The following is an 18,903-nucleotide window of genomic DNA, read 5'->3' on the forward strand; positions in this document are numbered from 1 at the left end:
TGAACTGATGCCCAGGAGTAGGATTGCTGGATGCTATGGCAATTCTTTTGTACTTGTTTTTTTGTGCGTGTGGAAACTACACAATGTTTTTCATAGAGGCTTCACCAATTTACATGTGTCAATAGGTCAACTGGAAAAATAGGTCTTCTTTGGAAAAATGTCTTTTTAGGTCTCCTGCTCTTTTTTTTCAGTGGGTTTTTAAAATTGTTTATCTGTGTCTTTCTTTTTCAAACTAAGTCCTTGTTGTTCCTGTAATTTTCAAATATTTTCTCCCGTTCCCTAGGTTGTCCTTTTGTTTTGTTGATGGTTTCCTGTGCTCTTCAAAGCTTATAAAATTGATTAGGCCCTTTGTTTATTTTTGCTTTCATTTTTCTTTTTGTTTTTGTGTTTCTTTTTGTGTAAGGTTGGGAGTATTGTAATTTCATTGATTTACATATGGCTCGACTTTCCCAATACCACTTGCTGATGAGCCTATCTTTTCTCCATACTATATACTTACATCCTTCATCAAAGATTAATTGACTGTCAGTGTGTGGACTTATTTCTGGGCTCTTTGTTTTATTCCATTAATCTGTATGTCTTTTTTTGTGCCGTTACCACACTTTGGTTTCTTGGGATTTTTTTTTCCCATTTATTTTATTGAAGTATAGTTGTGTTACAGTGTTTACATTTCTACTGAACAGTGCATGATTGAAATATAGATATAGCTATACATTCTTTTTTGTGTTCTTTTCCATTATTTTATACCACAAGTTTAATATAATGTAGTCTGTGTGCTACACCAGAGGACCTTACTGTTTGTTTATTCTCCGCCTAATAGTTTGCATCTGCTAATCCCAAACTCTCAATCCCTTTCTTCCCCACACATCTCCCCTTGACAACCACAGGTCTGTTCTTTGTTTCTGAGTCAGTTTCTGTTTTGTAGATAAGTTCATTTCTGTCACATTTGTGACTCACAGATAAGTGATCTCATATGATATTTGTCTTTTTCTTTCTTCATTTAGCAATCTCTCAGTCCATGCATGTTGCTGCAGATAGCATTATTTCATTCCTTTTTGTGGTCTAGTTGTACTTCATTGTATGTATGTACCTCATCTTCTTGATCCATTCACCTGTCAATGGACATTTAGGGTTGTTTTCATGTCTTGGGTATTGTAAAGAATTCTGTGAATATAGGGATGCAGGTTTCTCTTTTAATGATAGTTTTGTCTGGATATATGCCCAGGAGTGGGATTACTGGATCAAATAGTAACTATTTTTAAGCCAATTTCCATTCCCATCAGTGCAGGAGTGTTCTCTTTTCTCCACACCCTCTCCAGCATTTGATACTTGTGGCCTTTTTAATAATGGCCATTCTGGTTGATTGAGGTGATGCCTCATTGTAGTTTTCACACATATTTCTTTTGTATTCATCAATGTTGAACATCTTTTCTTGTGTGTAGTGGATGTTATTAGGCATCTAGATGTCATCTTTGGAAAATGTATCGTCAGGTCTTCTGCCCTTTTTTATTGGGTTATTTGATTTCTTTTTTATATTGAATTTTATTCATGAGCAGTGTATATATTTTAGAAATTGAGGCCTTTTCAGTCACATTGTTTGGAAATATCTTCTCCCATTTTCTTGGTTGGTTTGGTTTTTGCTTGTTTTTGCTGTAGAAGAGCTTATAAAGTTGATCGGTTTTTGTTTATGTTTGCTTTTATTTCTTTTTTCTTTGGGAAACTTGTATAAAAAATACAGCAACAATTTATGCTATAGAATGTTTTTCCTATGTTCTCTTCTAGGATTTATATGGTATCATTTCTTACAGTTAAGTCTTTAAGCCATTTTGAGTTTATTTTGTCTATGGTTGAAGGGCATTTCTAGCTTCATTAATTTTCCTGTGGTTGTCCTGCATTCCCAGTACCATTTGCCAAACAGACTGTTTTTTTCTCCATGTATCTACTTGCCTCCTTCATCAAAGACTAATTGGCCGTGGGTCTTTGGATTTAGCTTTGTGGTCCTTTTTCTGTTCCTCTGATGTATATATGTCTGTTTTTGTCCCTAGACCACCTGTGTTTTTTGATAATTTTGGACTCTGTGGGAGAAGGCAAGGGTGGGATGATTTGAGAGAATAGCATTGAAACATGTATATTATCATATGTGAACTAGATCGCCAGTCCAGGTTCGATGGGTGAGACAGGGTGCTCAGGGCTGGTGCCCTGGGATGACCCTGGGGGATGGGATGGGGAGGGAGGTGGGAGGAGGGTCAGGATAGGGAACACACGTACACCCATGGCTGATTCATGTGAATGTATGGCAAAACCACTACAATATTGTAAAGTAATTAGCCTCCAATTAAAAAGTATAGTCGGTTTACATTGTTGTGTTAATTTCTGCAGTATAGCACAAATGATTAAGTTTTATATGTATACAGATTTTTTTTTCACATTCTTTTCAATTACAGTTTGTCACAGGATATTGAATGTAGTTCCTTGTTCTGTACAGTAAGACCTTGTTGTTCATCCATTCCCTAGCAGTTTGCACCTGCTAATCCCAAACTCCCACTCCATCCCTCTTCCAGTCCCTCTGCCCCATGGCAACTGCAGGTCTGTTTTCTGTGTCTGTGAGTCTGTTTCTGTTTGGTAGATAAGTTCATTCTGTCATTTTACTTGCCATCTGTAAGTAATATCATATGGTATTTGCCTTTCTCTTTCTGACTTCATTTACTAGGATGATAATCTGTAGGTCTATTCATGTTGCTGCAGATGGCATTATTTCACTTTTCGTTGGTGAGTCCATTACATTTATGTATCACATCTTTTTGATTCATTCATCTGTCAATGAACATTTAGGTTATTTCTTTGGCTATGGTGAGTAGTGCTGCTATGAACATAGTAGTACATGTATCTCTTTGAATGAGTCTCCTTTGGATATATGTTCAGGAGTGGAATTGCTGGATCCTGTGGTAACTCTGTACATTTTTTGAGGAATATGCATAGTGTTTTCCATAGTGGCTGCAACAATTTACATTCCCACCAAGAGTGTAGGAGGATTTTTTCCCATACTGTCTTCAGCACTTGTTGTTTATAGTCTTTTTATTGATGGCCATTATGACCAATGTGAGTTGGTACTTGATTGTAATTTTGATTTGCATTTGTCTAACAAAGCTGAGCATCTTTTCATGTGCATTTTGATTATTTATGTGTTTTGAGAAATGTCTTTTGACCTTCTACTCATTTTTTGAATGGTTTTTAGTTTTGAGGGCTTTTTTATGTTGAATTTTGTGAGCTTATTGTCCTTGTGTTAATTGTTTTGAATTACCTTTCCTAGGGCTTTTTTTTCCTTTCTTCTTTTGTTCTCTTGTGATTTGATGACTGTCTTTAGTGTCATGTTTGGATTTTTTTCTTTTGTGCCTGTATCTTATAGATTTTTGTTTTTTTTGTTACAGTGAGGTTTTTATAAAGCAATTCATTTATTTATCCGTGGTTCTTTTAAGTTGCCAATCTCCTACTTTCAATTGCATTTGAACAACTCTGCATTTGTACTCTCCCCTTGTGATTATTTTTTTTTCTTTTATCTAATTGTTTTGTATATTCCTTACCTGCTTATTATTGGTATATTTGGTTTTGCTACTTTTTTTTTAATTCCCTCCTACTAACTTTGTGCAAGGATGATACCTTTTCTGTATGTTTGCCTTTACTGATGAGCTCTTTTATTTTGTAATTTCATGTTTGTAGTTGTGGCTTTTTATTTTTTACTCAGAAGTTCCTCTAACATTTCTCACTAAGCTGGTTTGATTGTGGCTTTTATTTGTCTTTAAAGCTCCTAGCTTTTGTTTGTCTTTAAAGCTTTTGATCTCTCCATCAGCTCTGAAAGAGAGCCTTGCTGATAGAGTGTTCTTGGTTGTAGATTTTTCTCTTTCATCACTTTAAATATATCATGCCACTTCCTTCAGTTCCTGCTGAAAAATCAGCCAATAGCCTTATGAGAGTCCCCCATGAGAGTTATTTGCTGCTTTTCCTTTGCTGTTTTTAATATGCTTTAGCTTTAATTTTTTATTTATTTTTATGTCTTATTTATTTGTTATTATTATTTGTTTTATTCATTTTTAGTGTCTTGGTGTGTGTTCCTCTTTGGGTTAGTCCTGTACAAAACTCTCTGCCCCTTCTGGACTTGGATGTCTGTTTTCTTTCCCAGTTAGAGAAATTTTCAGCTATTGTGTCTTCAAATATGTTCTCAGCCCCTTTCTTTCTTCTCATTTTGGGACCCCTATAATGTGAATGCTTGGCCTTGTGTCAAAGGTCTTTTAAATTGTTTTCATTTCTTTTTATTCTTTTTTTTCCTTTTGTTCAGAATCAGTGATTTTCACTACTCTGCTTAACGTTGCTGACCTGTTCCTTTATATCATTTAGTCTGTTTATTCCTTCTACTGTATTTTTCATTTCAGTTATTGTATTTTTGATCTGTTTGGTTGTTCTTTATATTTTCTAATTCCTTGTTAAAAACCTCTAACTTCTCATTCTGTGCATCCATTCTTCTTGTGAGTTCTCTGATCATCTTTACCATCATTACCCTGAACTTCTTTTTGGGTAGACTTCCTATCTTTACTTCACTTAGTTCTTCTCCTGGGTTTCTAATCTTATTCCTTTCTCTGTAACATGTTTCTCTGTCACTGCATTTTGCCTAAATTGATGTTTTTATTTTCTTATGTATTTGGTAGGTTATATTTCTCAGCCTTGGTGAAGCAACCTTATATAGGAGATGTCCTGTGTGTCCCAGGAGCACACAGCCCTCTTGCCACCCAAGCTGTATGCTCTAGGGGTTTTCCTGTGATGGATATGTGAATCTTTCAGTTGTGGCAGTCTGTAGGGGTGGTATGGTAAGTTTGATTGGTCCCCAGTCCAACTGGTTGCCAGACCCTGCCTTATGCAGAAGCTGCTGGCTGCTGATTGGTAGGACTGGGTCACAAAGTGGCTGACTGCAGAGCCCCAAGGAGTCCTAGGGCTTACGATGGCTCACTGGTAGGCAGACTCAGGTTTTAGAAGACTGGATTTGCTGCTGACTGCAAATTGGTGGGTGAAGCCAGATCCTGGGGTTAGTGCTGGTGGGCAGAGGCAGGTCCTGGGGTCTGGCTGTAGGACCCAGGGGCCAGAGCTGGTGTTTGATTGCTCCTGGGGATAGGGGGAGTTTCCTGACACAGTTGAATACAAAATCCTGGGTATCCTGAAGTTCGTATTGGCCTGCTAGTGGACAAAACTGTGACCCAGCTGGTCTCAGGGCAGGATCTGGCATGCTAATAGGTAGGCTGGGTTCTCAGGCTGGGGGACTGTGGTTTCTTGAGTCTGCTATCTGTTCCCTGGTCGGTGAGACTGGTCTAGAGGCTAGAGCCGGCTCTCTGGAGCGCAGGACCAGGGACCAGGGGATTCTGGGACTGTTGCCTGCTGGCTGGTGGTTAGAATTGAGTGCTGGGCCCTTGGTGGACAGGGCCACGTGCAGAGGTGACTGTGGTGCAGGGGGTCTTAAGGCAGCCTGTCTGCTGATGGGTGTGGCTGTGTCTCCACCCAGGTGGTTTCTTGGCCTGAGCCATCCCAACACTGGCACTATCTGCTGTTGGAGAAGGGGAGCAGGTCTTGGTGCAAGTGCAAGAGCTAAAGGGAGAATTCCACGATGATGCTTGCCAGCACCTGTGTCCTCGTGGTAGATGGAGCTCCCTGAATGGCTTCTGCCAGTGTCTGTGTCCCCAGGGTGAACTGTAGTTGCCTCTGGTCTCTCCAAGAGACTCTCCATGATCAGCAGGCGGGTCTAACCCAGGCTCCTCTCAAATTACCACTTCTGCCCTGGGTACTAGAGCATATGAGATTTTGAGTGTACCCTTTAAGAGGGAAGAGGCTTCATCTCTGGTAGCTCAGACAGTAAAAAAAAATCTTCCAGCAATGCAGGAGACTCGCGTTAGATCCCTGGGCCAGGAAGATCCCCTGGAGAAGGAAATGGCAACCCACTCCAGTATTCTTGCCTGGGAAATCCCATGGATAGAGGAGCGTGGTGGGCTATACAGCCCATGGGGTTACAAACAGTTGGACAAGACTGAGTGATTAACACTTTAAGAGGGAAATCTCTATTTCCCCAGCTCTCTGGGACTCCCTAAATGTAAGGACTCCTGGCCTTCAAAGCCAAATGTTCATCTTCCTGCTACAGGCCCCATAGGCTGGGGAGCCAAGACATGGGGCTGAGATCTCTCACTCCTTTGAGAGAACCTCTGCAATGTAACTGTTCTTCAGTTTGTGGGCCACTCACCCAGGAGTATGGCATTGACTGTATCGCAAGTCTACCCCTCTTACTCATCTTGTTGTGGTTCCTTCTTTATGTCTTTAGTTGTAGAAAATCTTTTTGATAGATTCCAGTCTTTTTCATCGATTGGTTGTTCTGGAGATAGTTGTGATTTTGGTGTGCCTGTGAGAGGAGGTGAGCTCACGGTCTTTCTACCCTGCCATCTTGGCCAGTCTTCCTTGGTTTTTTCATTTGAGACTTTTCCTCTATCCAGATATATGAATTTAGTATTATAAATTTCCTTTTTAGCACAGTTCTAGCTGTTTTCCACAGTTCTGATATGCTGTTATTTTCATTCAATTCAGTGCATTTTAAGGCTTCCCTTGAGACTTATTCCTTGACCTATAAATTACTAAGATGTTTGCTAGTTTGCAGCTGTCCTGGAATTTTTCTTCTTATCCTATTATTTATTTCTAATTTGTATCCATTATGTAGCAGAGCAACTTCTGTATCATTTTAATTATTTTAAATTTGTTCAGGTTTGTTTTATGACCCAGGATATAGTCTGTTTTGGTATAAGTTCTGTAAGCATTTGAGAAGAGTATAATTCTGCCCTTACTATATTCTGAGACTCTAGATTTAATTTAAACTTTCTGTATTAACTGGCTTTCCCTGACACTTCTCTGGTAGAGGAAGAGAGAAAGCTGACTCATTACTGCCATGGAGTGGTGGAAGTCCAGGTTCCCCACTTGGCCTCTGTTGACATCTGAAGAGGTGGGCTCCTCATTACTATGGGTGGGTGGGAGTTCCAGCTTCCCACACTTTCTCCATGGCAGGCAGGGGAGGCTTGTTACACAAGTGTGTGAAAAACAAATCTTTCCACTCAGCTTCGCTTGCATGGGCAGTAGGGGAGCTACATACTTTTTTCTATCATGTTTGTCCAGAGTAATTATTTTCTAAAAGTTTTGTTTTGCTAGGCCTCCCTTTTGCTGATTCATTAGACAGGGAGTAGTGTGTGTGTGTTCATTTTTTGAGGGTATTTTTTTTGTCTGTGTCTGACTTTATTTTTCTGGGCTCCAAAATCAACGCAGATGGTGACTGCAGCCATGAAATTAAAAGACGCTTACTCCTTGGAAGGAAAGTTATGACCAACCTAGTTAGCATATTAAAAAGCAGAGACATTACTTTGTCAACAAAGGTCCATCTAGTCAAGGCTATAGTTTTTCCAGTGGTCATGTATGGATGTGAGAGTTGGACTGTGAAGACAGCTGAGCGCTGAAGAATTGATGCTTTTGAACTGTGGTGTTGGAGAAGACTCTTGAGAGTCCCTTGGACTGCAAGGAGCTCCAACCAGTCCATCCTAAAGGAGATCAGTCCTGGGTGTTCATTGGTAGGACTGATGCTGAAGCTGCAACTCCAATACTTTGGGCACCTGATGCGAAGAGCTGACTCATTTGAAAAGACCCTGATGCTTGCAAAGACTGAGGGCAGAAGAGAAGGGGACGACAGAGGATGAGATGGTTGGATGGCATCACCGACTCAATGGACATGGGTTTGGGTGAACGCCGGGAGTCGGTGATAGACAGGGAGGCCTGGCGTGCTGTGGTTCATGGGGTCGCAGAGTCGGACACGACTGAGCAACTGAACTGAACTGAACTGATTGACATTTCTGGACTGCTAGCATCTTAAACTCCAAGTGTGAGATACATGGTGGGGAGAAAGTAAGAAACTCATGTCTGTGTTGTTGTTCCAGTTCATAGCTGGTCTGCCCTCTTCTCTCTTCTGTTTTGGATTTTCCTTGTTTGTTTGATATAGAGTTTGAAAGGTTTTTAGTTGTACTCATCAAGAAATATAGGGGAAAATATGTTTATTCCATCTTTGACTATAAGTTGAAATCTTATAGTCTAATTTTTTACATTATATTTTATTTTTGGCTACACTGGGTCTTTGTTGCTGCATGGGCTTTTCTCTAGTTGCTTCAAGCAAGGGCTGCTCTCTAGTTGTGTTGCATGGGCTTCTCATTGTGATGTCTTGTTGCAGAGCATGGGCTCTAGGGCGTGCAGGCCACAGTAATTGTGACACATGGGCTCAGTAATTATGACTCCTGGGCTCTACAGCACAGGCTCAATAGTTGTGGCACACGGGGTCAGCTGCTCTGTGGCATGTGGGATCCTCCTGGACCAGGGATCAAACCCGTATCTCCTGCATTAGTAGGTGAACTCCTTACTGAACCACCAGAGAAACCTGGTGTCGAATGTTTAATCATTGCTATTTTCTCAGTTCAGGCATTCCATCAATCAATTTAAAAAAAGGGTGGTTGGGAATGGTGGAGGGAGAGAGTCAGTAGGAGGTGGTAGAGTGACCAAGAAATTGGGATTGGTTTTGCCAATATTTTATTTAGAATTTTTGTATCTGTTGATAATGATATTGGGAAATAGCTTTTCTTTTTTTCTAGACAAGTTTTAGTATCATAAAATGAGTTGAGGGGTACATCAGGCATCCACCAGACCACCCCCAGCTTTGATTTGCTAGGAGGAGTCACACAGGACCTTCCCTGATGGCTCAGCAGTAAAGAATTTGCCTGCCAATGCTGGAGACAAGGGTTCGATTCCTGGGGAAGATCCCTTGGAGAAGGAAATGGCAACCCATTCCAATATTCTTGCCTGGGAAATCCCATGGACAGAGGAGCCTTAGTGGGCTACAGTCCATGGGGTCACAAAAAAGTTGGACATGACTTAGCGACTAAACAATAACAAGAGATATTAGAACAAAAAAGTACAAAGCTAAATCAAAGGGTAAAAGAACATGGGTGAAGTCTGGAGGAAAGCAGACACAAGTGTCTAAAAATTCTCTCCCTGTGGAGTTACACAGGTCACATTTGATTCCTCCAAGTGATGAACTATGACAACAAGTGGAAAATGCTCTCTGCTGCTGCTGCTGCTGTTGCTGCTAAGCTGCTTCAGTCATGTCCGACTCTGTGCGACCCCATAGACTGGCAGCCCAACAGGCTCCACCGTCCCTGGGATTCTCCAGGCAAGAACACTGGAGTGGGTTGCCATTTCCTTCTCCAATGCATGAAAGTGAAAAGTCAAAGTGAAGTCGCTCAGTTGTGTCCAACTCTTAGCGACCCCATGGACTGCAGCCTACCAGGCTCTTCCATCCATGGGATTTTCCAGGCCAGAGTACTGGAGTGGGGTGCCAAACTCAGAGACTAGGGTGTTTTACTGGGCCCTAGTAGAGCCCTCTACCTGGCTCTAAAAAGGAAAGGTTTTCAGCATAAATCACAGTGAGCCACTCCTATCATTTAGGGAAAGTTTTATCAATGTAGTGAACTGTTTATGATTCAAGTCCCCAAACTGCCTCTGCTTTTGGTATTATGTCCAAGAAATTGTCAAGGCCAATGTCAAGAAGCTTTTCTCTAGGTTTTCTTCTAGGAGTTCTTGTTCAGTTCTTACATTTACATCTTTACCCATTTTGAGGTAATTTTTTTAATGGTATAAGGTCCCAATATCATTGTTTTGCATGTGGATATCCAGTTTTCCTACACCATTTATTGAAGACACTGTCCTTTCCCCACTGAGTATTCTTGGCACACTTGTCAAAGATCAACTGACCATATATGAGTAGTTCTATTTCTGGGCTCTCTATTTTGTTTGGTTGGTTAATTCATCTGTTTTTATACCAGTGCCATATTGTTTCTATTACTGTGACTTTGAACTGTATTTTGAAATAAGGAAATGTGATGCCTCCAGCTTTATTTTTCTTGCTTAAAAATTGCTTTGGCTATCTGGGGTCTTTTGTGGTTCTGTTAATTTTAGCATTTATTTCTGAAAAAAAAATGCCATTAGGATTTTGATAGATCTATACTAAATCTGTAGATTGCTCTAGGTAGAATAGACATTTTAACAATGTTAATTTTCCTATACATAAACACAAGATCTTTTCCATTTGTGTTTTTTTTCCAGTTATGCTTTATAGTTTTCCAGTGTCAAGTCTTTCACCTCCTTGTTAGTTTACTTCTAAGTATTTTATTATTTTTTCTACTAATGTAATGTATTGTTTTCTTCATTTCTTGTTTGGATACTTTGTTGTTAGTGCATAGAAATGCAACTGATTTTTGTACTCTGGTTTTGTATCCTGCAACTTTACTGATTTCACTTGTTCTAACAGTTTTTTAATGTGGAGTCTCTGTGTTTTTCTGTGGGGTTTTCTGTGCATAAGATTTTCTGTAGGGTTTTCTGTGCATAAGATCATGCCATCTGCAAATAATTTTACTTTTTTCTATCTGATTTGAATTTTTTTTAATTTCTTTTTCTTACCTAATGGTCTTGGCTAGGACTCCCAGTACTATATTGAATAGAAGTGGTGAGAGTGGACATCTTTATCTTTGCCTTATTCTAGATCTTAGAATAAAACCTTTCAACTTTCATCATTTTGTATGATGTTAGTTTTGGGCTTTTACTATATGGCCTTCATTGTTCTGAGGAGAGTTCCTTATATATGCCTAATTTGTTGAGAGCTTTTATCCTGAAAGGGTGTTAAATTTTGTCAAATACTTTGTCTGCATCTCTTAGGATGATCATGTGATTTTTTTTTTTGAAAGACTGTAATATATCCTCTGGAAAACATTCAGTAGTACAAAAGCCATCCCTGAGCCCTCCTCAGGTCCACAGCTGGTGGACTGGTCCAGAAATCCTTGAGCTCTGGAACAGTCCCTGGTCAGTCCTTGGTCAACTCGGGTTGACTATAATGGAAGAACCTGCTTGAGAATGGTTCTTGGCATCTGGGGAATCCTTTCTGGAAAGATCACTTCACACTCAATAATGAGGTCCCCATGTTTCTTGGGCACTTTGAGGAGAGGGTGGGCTTCTCTGGGAACTTTTCGCTGCATGCCAAGCCTGATGACATCTTTGAACACAATGGGTATGGTCCTGATGTCCATAGTGAGGACATTGACTGTACAGCTACACAGAGCCTCCCAAAGGCTGATCCTGATGACATCAGAGCCATCTCTCTCAAAGATATTGTGTGGTTTGTCCTTTAAGACAAAGACGATATCGGCTGAAATGTTGTTGGAAGTCTGGTCTCCTTCCTTGGGGAAGGTGATTTTGGTCCCTTCTTTCCACCCTTGCTTCACTTCCATGGTCAAGATTTTGTCTTCATTGTGGATGCTCTTTCTGTCGGGGTTCAGCCACGTATGAGAGATTTTCATCTTCTCGTTACAGCTGCTATAGACCTCTTCAAGTGAGACCCTAAGGTCATGGGTGACAGAGGGATCTTGTTTCTTTTGGGTGGGCTCATGGGCAGGACAAGAGCAGCTAAAGTTCATGTTGATGAAGCCACCCATGCTCATAGGGAAGCCGGAGAACAGGTTATCGATGTCCATGCCTTCCTCCCCATTATGCTGCCCAAAAAAGGTGTCAAAGGGATTCTGGCCACCGAAGAACTCAGCAAACATGGCATGAGGGTCTCCGTGGAATGTGTAGCTGAAGGAGGTACCATTAATACTGCTTCTGCTCCTGCCGCTGGGGCCACCGCCCTACAGGCCTTCCACCCCTTAGCAGTTGAAGATTTCGTGCTTTCATGGGTCACTGAGCACATTGTAGTCCTCCTCGATCTTATCAGGATGATCTTGTGATTTTGTTCTTCTTTCTGTTTAGGTACTATATCACATTCATTTGCATATGTTGAAGCATCTTTGCAACCCAGCGAGAAATTCCATTTGGTCATGTTGTATATTTTAATATGCTATTAAATTTGGTCTGCTAGTATTTCATTGAGGATATTTGTATCTATATTCATCCAGGGATATTGACTTGCAGTTTTCTTGTGTCTTTGTCTGGCTTTGGTATCAGCGTGATGTTGGCCTCATAAAGTAAGTTTGGAAATGTTCTCTGTTTTTTGAAAGAGTTTAAGAAGGATTAATAATTATTCTTGAAATGTTTGGAATTCATCCATTAAACCAATTGGTCTTGGGATTTCTTTGTTGAGAGGTTAGTGATGGTTTGACCTGCGATCTTGAAATAGGATTTCTGCAGCTCATGCTAATTTGCCATCTTGGCAAGAACCAGAGTCAATACTATCTTTTCTCTTTCTTTCCCTCCATTTTCTTCTTTTGTGTCATCAACTGAGCCTATACTAGGGTTTTTTTCAATCTATGTTCTGTGTATTCTGTGGCTGGCTTAAAACTTGGGCCCAAGATTTTTTGATGCTTACATATTCAAGAGGTAGGCCTATATCCCTCCCCCAATTAAGTTTTGGGTGGTTTGTTACTTTTTGTTCTGTTATTGATGAATCCCTTAGTTATATACAAATTTACTAATTTGTTCTTCAGTAACTCCCATACTAAATTTTATACCATCTACTGAGGTTTTATTGCATGACTTAATGTTTTATTTCTAAAATTTCTAATCGTTTATATATATGTGTGTGTATATATATATAATCTAGTTTTATTTCAGCCTCATGGTTTGTTTCTCCCATAACTAATTATCTATTTTGTGGGTGTAGTCCTGAAATCATCTTTATAAGTATCCTTTTTAAAAACTGCATTATGAGTAGTATGTTTTAAAAAGTATATTCTCTATCCTTTCTCTCCCCACCAATATTTATCCCTAGACCACCCAGCCATGGTCTAGAATCAGGTCTTATAATAGTGACTTGGGCTTCTGATCTAACATAGTACAAAATAGTACTTATCCAAAAATAGTACAATTGATTTCATTGAGCCTGTTAGCTATAAGGTTTAGCATGTAGTCTTTGTATTCCAGCTTCCATAGGTCTGAAATATAGTACAATGAATAACTTCAGGAATCTTTCTGTAGTGGCTATGTTTGCTTCATTTCTAGTGTTTGCATTTAAAATTTTATCTATTATCTCTGTTTAGAGAAAAGCATGGTACATAAAAACATTTGCTTCACCAGTTGAAACAAAACACTTGTTACTTTTACTTTTTAATATTATGTTTCAGTGTTCTATAAACACAACAGATATTTCAATAATATTATAAAAAGTTATATAGATTTGGAAATGAGGTCAAATTTTAGGCTGAAGAGGATGTGTGGTTAATCATGTACTTTGATATTCAACTCTGTAGAAAATAAACCTTTATATATGAGAATTATAAGGATAAATTTTGCTTTTGAGAATGAGACATATTTATCTTTAAATATAAAACAACAAAAAGCACTGACACAGAGAAAGCAATATATATATTTATCTTTGGTAGAATTAAATAAAGCCAAAGAGATCAATTCCATTTTAATTTCAGCATGTAAATCTATATTTAAATGACATCTTTATTATACTTAGCTTATAAATATATAAATGTCTAATTTTAAATTTGCGTAGTCAATATTTATTAATTATATAACTAATGGAAATTTAAGATCAAGTTAATGTAATTTTCATTTAGAGTTAAAACATTATAAACATAAACAAGTTAAAAGATTTTTATGCTTGCTTTAAGATAATGTAACATAGTATTACAAAGAAATACTCATTTTGAATAAATTGTGCTCTGTATGGATAATTCCAGGCTTAAAAATCTGCTCTTCATCCCAGATAAGAGTTTGCTCATAAAATGGTAACATTGGGTTATAGTCCAAATAATATAGTAAATGTCCATGAATCCATATATAAAGAAATGAGTAAAATATAAATGTAGGAGAAGTGACAAGCATTCTTTAAAGAATTTCAGTTAATTAGTGTAAAAGGAATCAGAAATTCACCATTCACTGCCACAGTTATTAATTGCCACAGGAAACAGCCAGTAATGGATACTAAAATTAGTGGGCAAAAGTTAAAGCAGAAACATTATATTTGCATTGTAGTTTCTAAGTATCTCTCCCCATATTAATTACAAGAGGAAAAATAGTAACATTATAGTAAATAAACTTGACAGATATTATCTTAACCAAGTGCTCAAGATTGATATCACTTTAACACTACTGAACTATATACTTAAAAATGGTCAATATTCTACCACAGTAAAAAAAAATATTAACATTACCAGATAAGACATTTTGACATCATGTACCCCCTGATATGATGGATTGAGAAGGTCACAGTATCATTTCTGTAATATTCTTCCCAGTAATGCAGAACAATCTAATTATGAGAAAACAAAGACAATGTCAAGTTGAGGGACATACTTGTTAACAATAAGCTTGTTGTGGTAATCATATGCTGTATACCTTAAACAGTGCTATGTCAATTATACCTCAATGTAACTGGAAGAAATCGAGAGACATTTTACAATAACTGACCATTACTCTTCAAAAGTCTCAAGGTCATGAAAGACAAAAGGTTAAGGGACGATGGTGAATGGTAGAAACTAAATTCATTGTGAGATCCTATATTGGATCCTTTAAAAGAAAAAGGACAGTAGGGTAAAATCTGAATAACATTTGTAGTTTAGTTTATAGAATTGTACCAATGTTAATTTCTTAATTTTGTTGACTGTGCTATGGTTATATGGGAAGCCAGGTGAAGAGTATATGATAACTCTATACTATTCTTGCAGTTTTATGAGTCTAAAATTATCTCATAAGGAATTTAAATCCTTTTAAAAAACTTTTGTTGTAACTCGAAATTTCCAGTAGAAATGTAGATTTATACGCATTTCAAAGTTAAATAGGTAATTGAAGCTATTTGCCCAAACTAGAGGTATTGCTCTACCCTTGGAATACCAGGTACAAATATTGTGCTTGTGTGTGTGTAACATACCCTTTGTGGGTCTGCGTTTACACATTATGTAAAATAAGGTACATAACTAAAGACTCATTAAAGCAAACTCTTAAACAGTTAAGGCACAATTGGTAATTGTATCCTTGAAATGTTAATATTTCAATTTCAGTTTTTTAAGTTTAGAATGAGAGAACTTAAAATAGCTTATAGATTGAATTTGATTCCCTACTCCATTTTATGAATGATATTCTAGGAACTACCTTTTTCTTAGTCTCCATGTATGTCATCACATCAGCATGCTCAGAGGGAAAAATGGCTTAAGATCAACTCTGAAAATAGGTGAAAATCTTTCTTTTTTTAAGGCCACTTAATTGGTATTAATGAATTCTTTTTCCTTTAATATCTTCTGTAGATCTACTTGTAGTCTGTTTTTTTTCTCATCCACTTTTCATTCTCGACATTCATAAAGAGACGTAAGACTTGCCTAAGGCTCCCCAACAACCATTAAGAAATCTAACTTAATTTTAGCAAACATTCCTGAACTGAATCTCTTTAGCCTTATATCTGTCTTTATATTTGCAAATAAGGCAAATCCTTTTTCTTCTTCTTTATCCTTCCTCCCATCTAGTTATCTATTGAGGACCACCATTCACCAGACATTTGCATGATTGTGAATGGTGGTATAAGACATTGATTCAGAAATGATCTCTACTCATCAAGGGACAAAAATCTAGAAATTTCTGAATAATGATAAACTATATTTCTACTTCTCAACCTGACTGCTTTCTGATACATCAAAACTAGAAGCTAGTTCTCTTCCCCTAAGCATGTGTAACTTTCTAATAGAAAATAACTTAAAGGCAAAATAACACAGTATCTCTATGGAACTAAGTGTTTCCAGAGCCAGAACTAGTGAACTTCCACAGGAGACATGGGTAATGGTTACATATAGTCATCAGATACTTGGGCATGGCCCTCTGACCCCCTAGGCCTGTTCCTATCAGAATCTGGTGGTAATCTGGAACTGGCCTCTGTTTTTGCCTCTCCATTTCCGTGGGGGAAAGGGAAGTTGGGCATAAAGCGCTTAAGAAACCGGAACTCACTATTGCTAGTGCCAGTGGCTGAGCACATCTCATAGGGACAAGGCTGCAATACTGGTCCACTGGCTCCTCCTTGTACCAGGTTGTTAGAGAAATTGCAGTCATCATAGAAATGCTCTTGAATTGTGAACTTTTCTCTGTGTTTAATCTTCTGGCAGATATGTATAATGAAGATCACTGTGACAGAGAGGAGAAAGAGAAAGGAAAGCACAGCCAGAGAAATGACTAAATATTTAGTGGATGGATTTACCGTTGTAGGATGCTTAAATGTATCCCGAAACTGCAGATAGGGCTCAGAAAAGCCATCTACCAGGAGAATGTTAAGTGAGGCGGTCGTAGAAAGAGCTGGTTGGCCATGATCCTGAACAAGGATGACCAGTTTCTGCATCATGGGATCTCTCTCAGATACCTGCCGCAATGTACGGATTTCCCCATTTTGTTGCTGAACAGAGAATAACCCAAGGTCAGTGGCTTTAAATAGATGATATGAAAGCCAAGAATTCTGACCCGAGTCACCATCCACTGCCACCACCTTGGTCACCAGGTAGCCTGCCTCTGCCGACCTGGGCACCAGGTCATTGCAGGGCAAAGTGCCATTTTGCAATGGGTACAGGATCATTGGACGGTTATCATTGTCATCCAGGACAACCACTCTGACAGTAACCTGGCTACTCAGTGACAGGAAGCCCCCATCAGTTGCCTTTACCACAAACTGAAAATGTTGAATGGCCTCATAATCCATCGTTCTCAGTGCATAGAGTTTCCCATTGTCTGAATTTATGGAGATGTAAGCAAAGACTGATAGATCTCCACTTTTTGGAGGCAACAGGGAATACGTTACTTTGGCATTCTCACCCAAATCTAGATCCTCAGCAAGGACTTTGCCAATAAAAACTGCAGGGCTGTTGTTTTCTCTAACAGTCAAGATGTAGGAATCTTCTTGAAATACTGGGGGGTTGTCATTAATGTCTGATATTAGCACCTCTATCACAGTCTCCGAGGACAGAGTGGGTGGTCCAGTATCTATGGCAACAAGGGTGATATTATAGCCAGAGACCGCCTCCCGATCCAAGCCTCTGTCAGTGACCAGTGAGTAGGAGTTCCGGAATGTAGGTTTGACTGCAAAGGGAAAGTCTTCTTTGACGAAGCAGGTGATTTTTCCTCCCACTCGAATGTCCCGGTCTCGGATAGAGAAAAGGGCCACGACAGTCTGTAGTGGAGAGTCCTCAGGGAGAGGGCTGGATACAGAGGAGACTGTAACTTCAGGAGGATTGTCATTAACATCCACCACTTCCACCAGGACTTTGCTGTGGGCAGAGAGGCCTCCTCCATCGGTAGCTTGAATGTCAATGTCGTATGTTTCAATCGCTTCAAAATCTAGGGGCCCTCTTAGTCGAACCTCTCCAGTTTCAGAGTGAATCTGAAATGTCTGGAGAATTACTTCTGGGTTTTGAGCTAAAGAGTAAGTTATCTCTTTGTTGGAGCCCTCGTCCAGGTCTGTAGCAGTCACCGTAGCCACCAGGGAACCGTTGGCGCTATTTTCCGGTACCTGAGCGCGGTACACCAGTCGAGAGAATTGGGGCACGTGATCATTGACATCCAGAACCTCCACCCGGATGTGGGCGGTGCCAGACTTGGGTGGAGACCCTCCGTCCACAGCTGTGATTGTCATGTTGACTTCCGGCTGCTCCTCTCTATCCAGGGATTTATCCAGCACTAGTTCGGCATATTTGGGCCCGTTGCTGCGGAAGCGGGTGTGCAGGTGGAAATACGCATTGGCGCTTAGGGTGTAGTTTTGGAGACCGTTGAGGCCGACGTCCAGATCCTGGGCGCTCTGCAGAGGAAACCGTGAACCCAGGGGGGTGCTCTCCGGAATCCTTAAAAGAGGCTCCTTGTTTAGGAAAACCGGGGCATTGTCATTGATATCAAATACCCTGACCTCCACGCGAAAGGACTGCAGTGGCTCCACCAGGACTACTTCAAAGTGCAGAACGCATGGGTCGGCTTTGCCACAGAGTGACTCCCGATCCAGTTTCTCCTTCACGAACAGATCCCCTGTTTTGCGGTGGAGCCGGAAATGCAGTTTATTGCCCTCGGAAACGAGCCGTGCCCCGCGCACAGCCAGCTTCCCTACCTCCAGCCCCAGGTCCTTAGCCACATTAGCTACAAATGAACCGCTCTCCATCTCCTCTGCCACCGAATAGCGAATGGTTGCTGCACCCCCCACAGATAAGCACAGAAAAAGGAGAAGAGTTTCCACTTGCCTGCTTTGCAGGAGTTTTCTGCATGCAGTCGCCATTCCTTTCTCAGAAGCGCACTCAGCAGCAGCTGCCACCTGTTGCGGGTACACTTTAAACTTCTCTGCCAACAGGTTCCGGTAACAGCTGCCCTCGGCTTTGCTAGCCTCTAACCGCAGCACCTCCAAAGGCTAACCGAACTGGGTGAGCTGTTTTGAACTTGGAAGAAAAATTACGTTGAGCGACTCAACTCCCCAGTCCCCAGTCTATCGAATGTATTAATAGATATGTTCTCATTCTGGAAAATTAGGTAGAGGTTGAAATTTGTTGCCAAAGCAACAGCAAACTCATCTTTCATTTCCCTTTCAGGGGGAAAAAAAAAAAAAAGCCCTTGGGAATGGAGAAGCCAATGAGGATACTCGTTAAGCGAGCTTAAGGCTGAAGTCATCCTATCTGTCAGCCGGCTGGGGATGCTGCAGCGAACAGCGAGGTGTTAAGGTACTGGGCACACCCCACACACTGCGCCTGGAGACCAAGGGAAAGGCAGAAAGATCCCGAAGAGTCTTCTGAAGCCTGAACCAGCTGGGTGGGGGTGGGGGCTTGGAGGAAATGATCAGTAGGTAAAGAAAAG

The 18,903-nt window shown here is 40.0% G+C and overlaps 2 protein-coding genes across 2 annotated transcripts; both read right to left on the reverse strand.

Annotated features, from left to right (window-relative positions):
• Window positions 1–10,991: 10,991 nt before the first annotated feature.
• Window positions 10,992–11,860, reverse strand: LOC123335065 (dnaJ homolog subfamily B member 1-like). The gene has a single exon (XM_044947577.2). It carries the CDS (start codon window positions 11,703–11,705, stop codon window positions 10,992–10,994), a length of 714 nt encoding a protein of 237 aa, XP_044803512.2. The 5' UTR covers window positions 11,706–11,860.
• A 2,091-nt stretch (window positions 11,861–13,951) lies between these two features.
• Window positions 13,952–18,635, reverse strand: PCDHB1 (protocadherin beta 1). Its single transcript, XM_006062679.4, has one exon. It carries the CDS (start codon window positions 18,332–18,334, stop codon window positions 15,878–15,880), a length of 2,457 nt encoding a protein of 818 aa, XP_006062741.3. The 5' UTR covers window positions 18,335–18,635; the 3' UTR covers window positions 13,952–15,877.
• Between the last annotated feature and the right edge of the window lie 268 nt (window positions 18,636–18,903).

The sequence above is a fragment of the Bubalus bubalis genome, chromosome 9, assembly GCF_019923935.1.
Source record: "Bubalus bubalis isolate 160015118507 breed Murrah chromosome 9, NDDB_SH_1, whole genome shotgun sequence".
Classification (NCBI taxonomy): domain Eukaryota; kingdom Metazoa; phylum Chordata; class Mammalia; order Artiodactyla; family Bovidae; genus Bubalus; species Bubalus bubalis.

Bases quoted from the DNA above. Each gene is read 5' to 3' on its own strand.
- LOC123335065 (XM_044947577.2), bottom strand. From the start codon at position 11,705: ATGTTTGCTGAGTTCTTCGGTGGCCAGAATCCCTTTGACACCTTTTTT.
- PCDHB1 (XM_006062679.4), bottom strand. From the start codon at position 18,334: ATGGCGACTGCATGCAGAAAACTCCTGCAAAGCAGGCAAGTGGAAACT.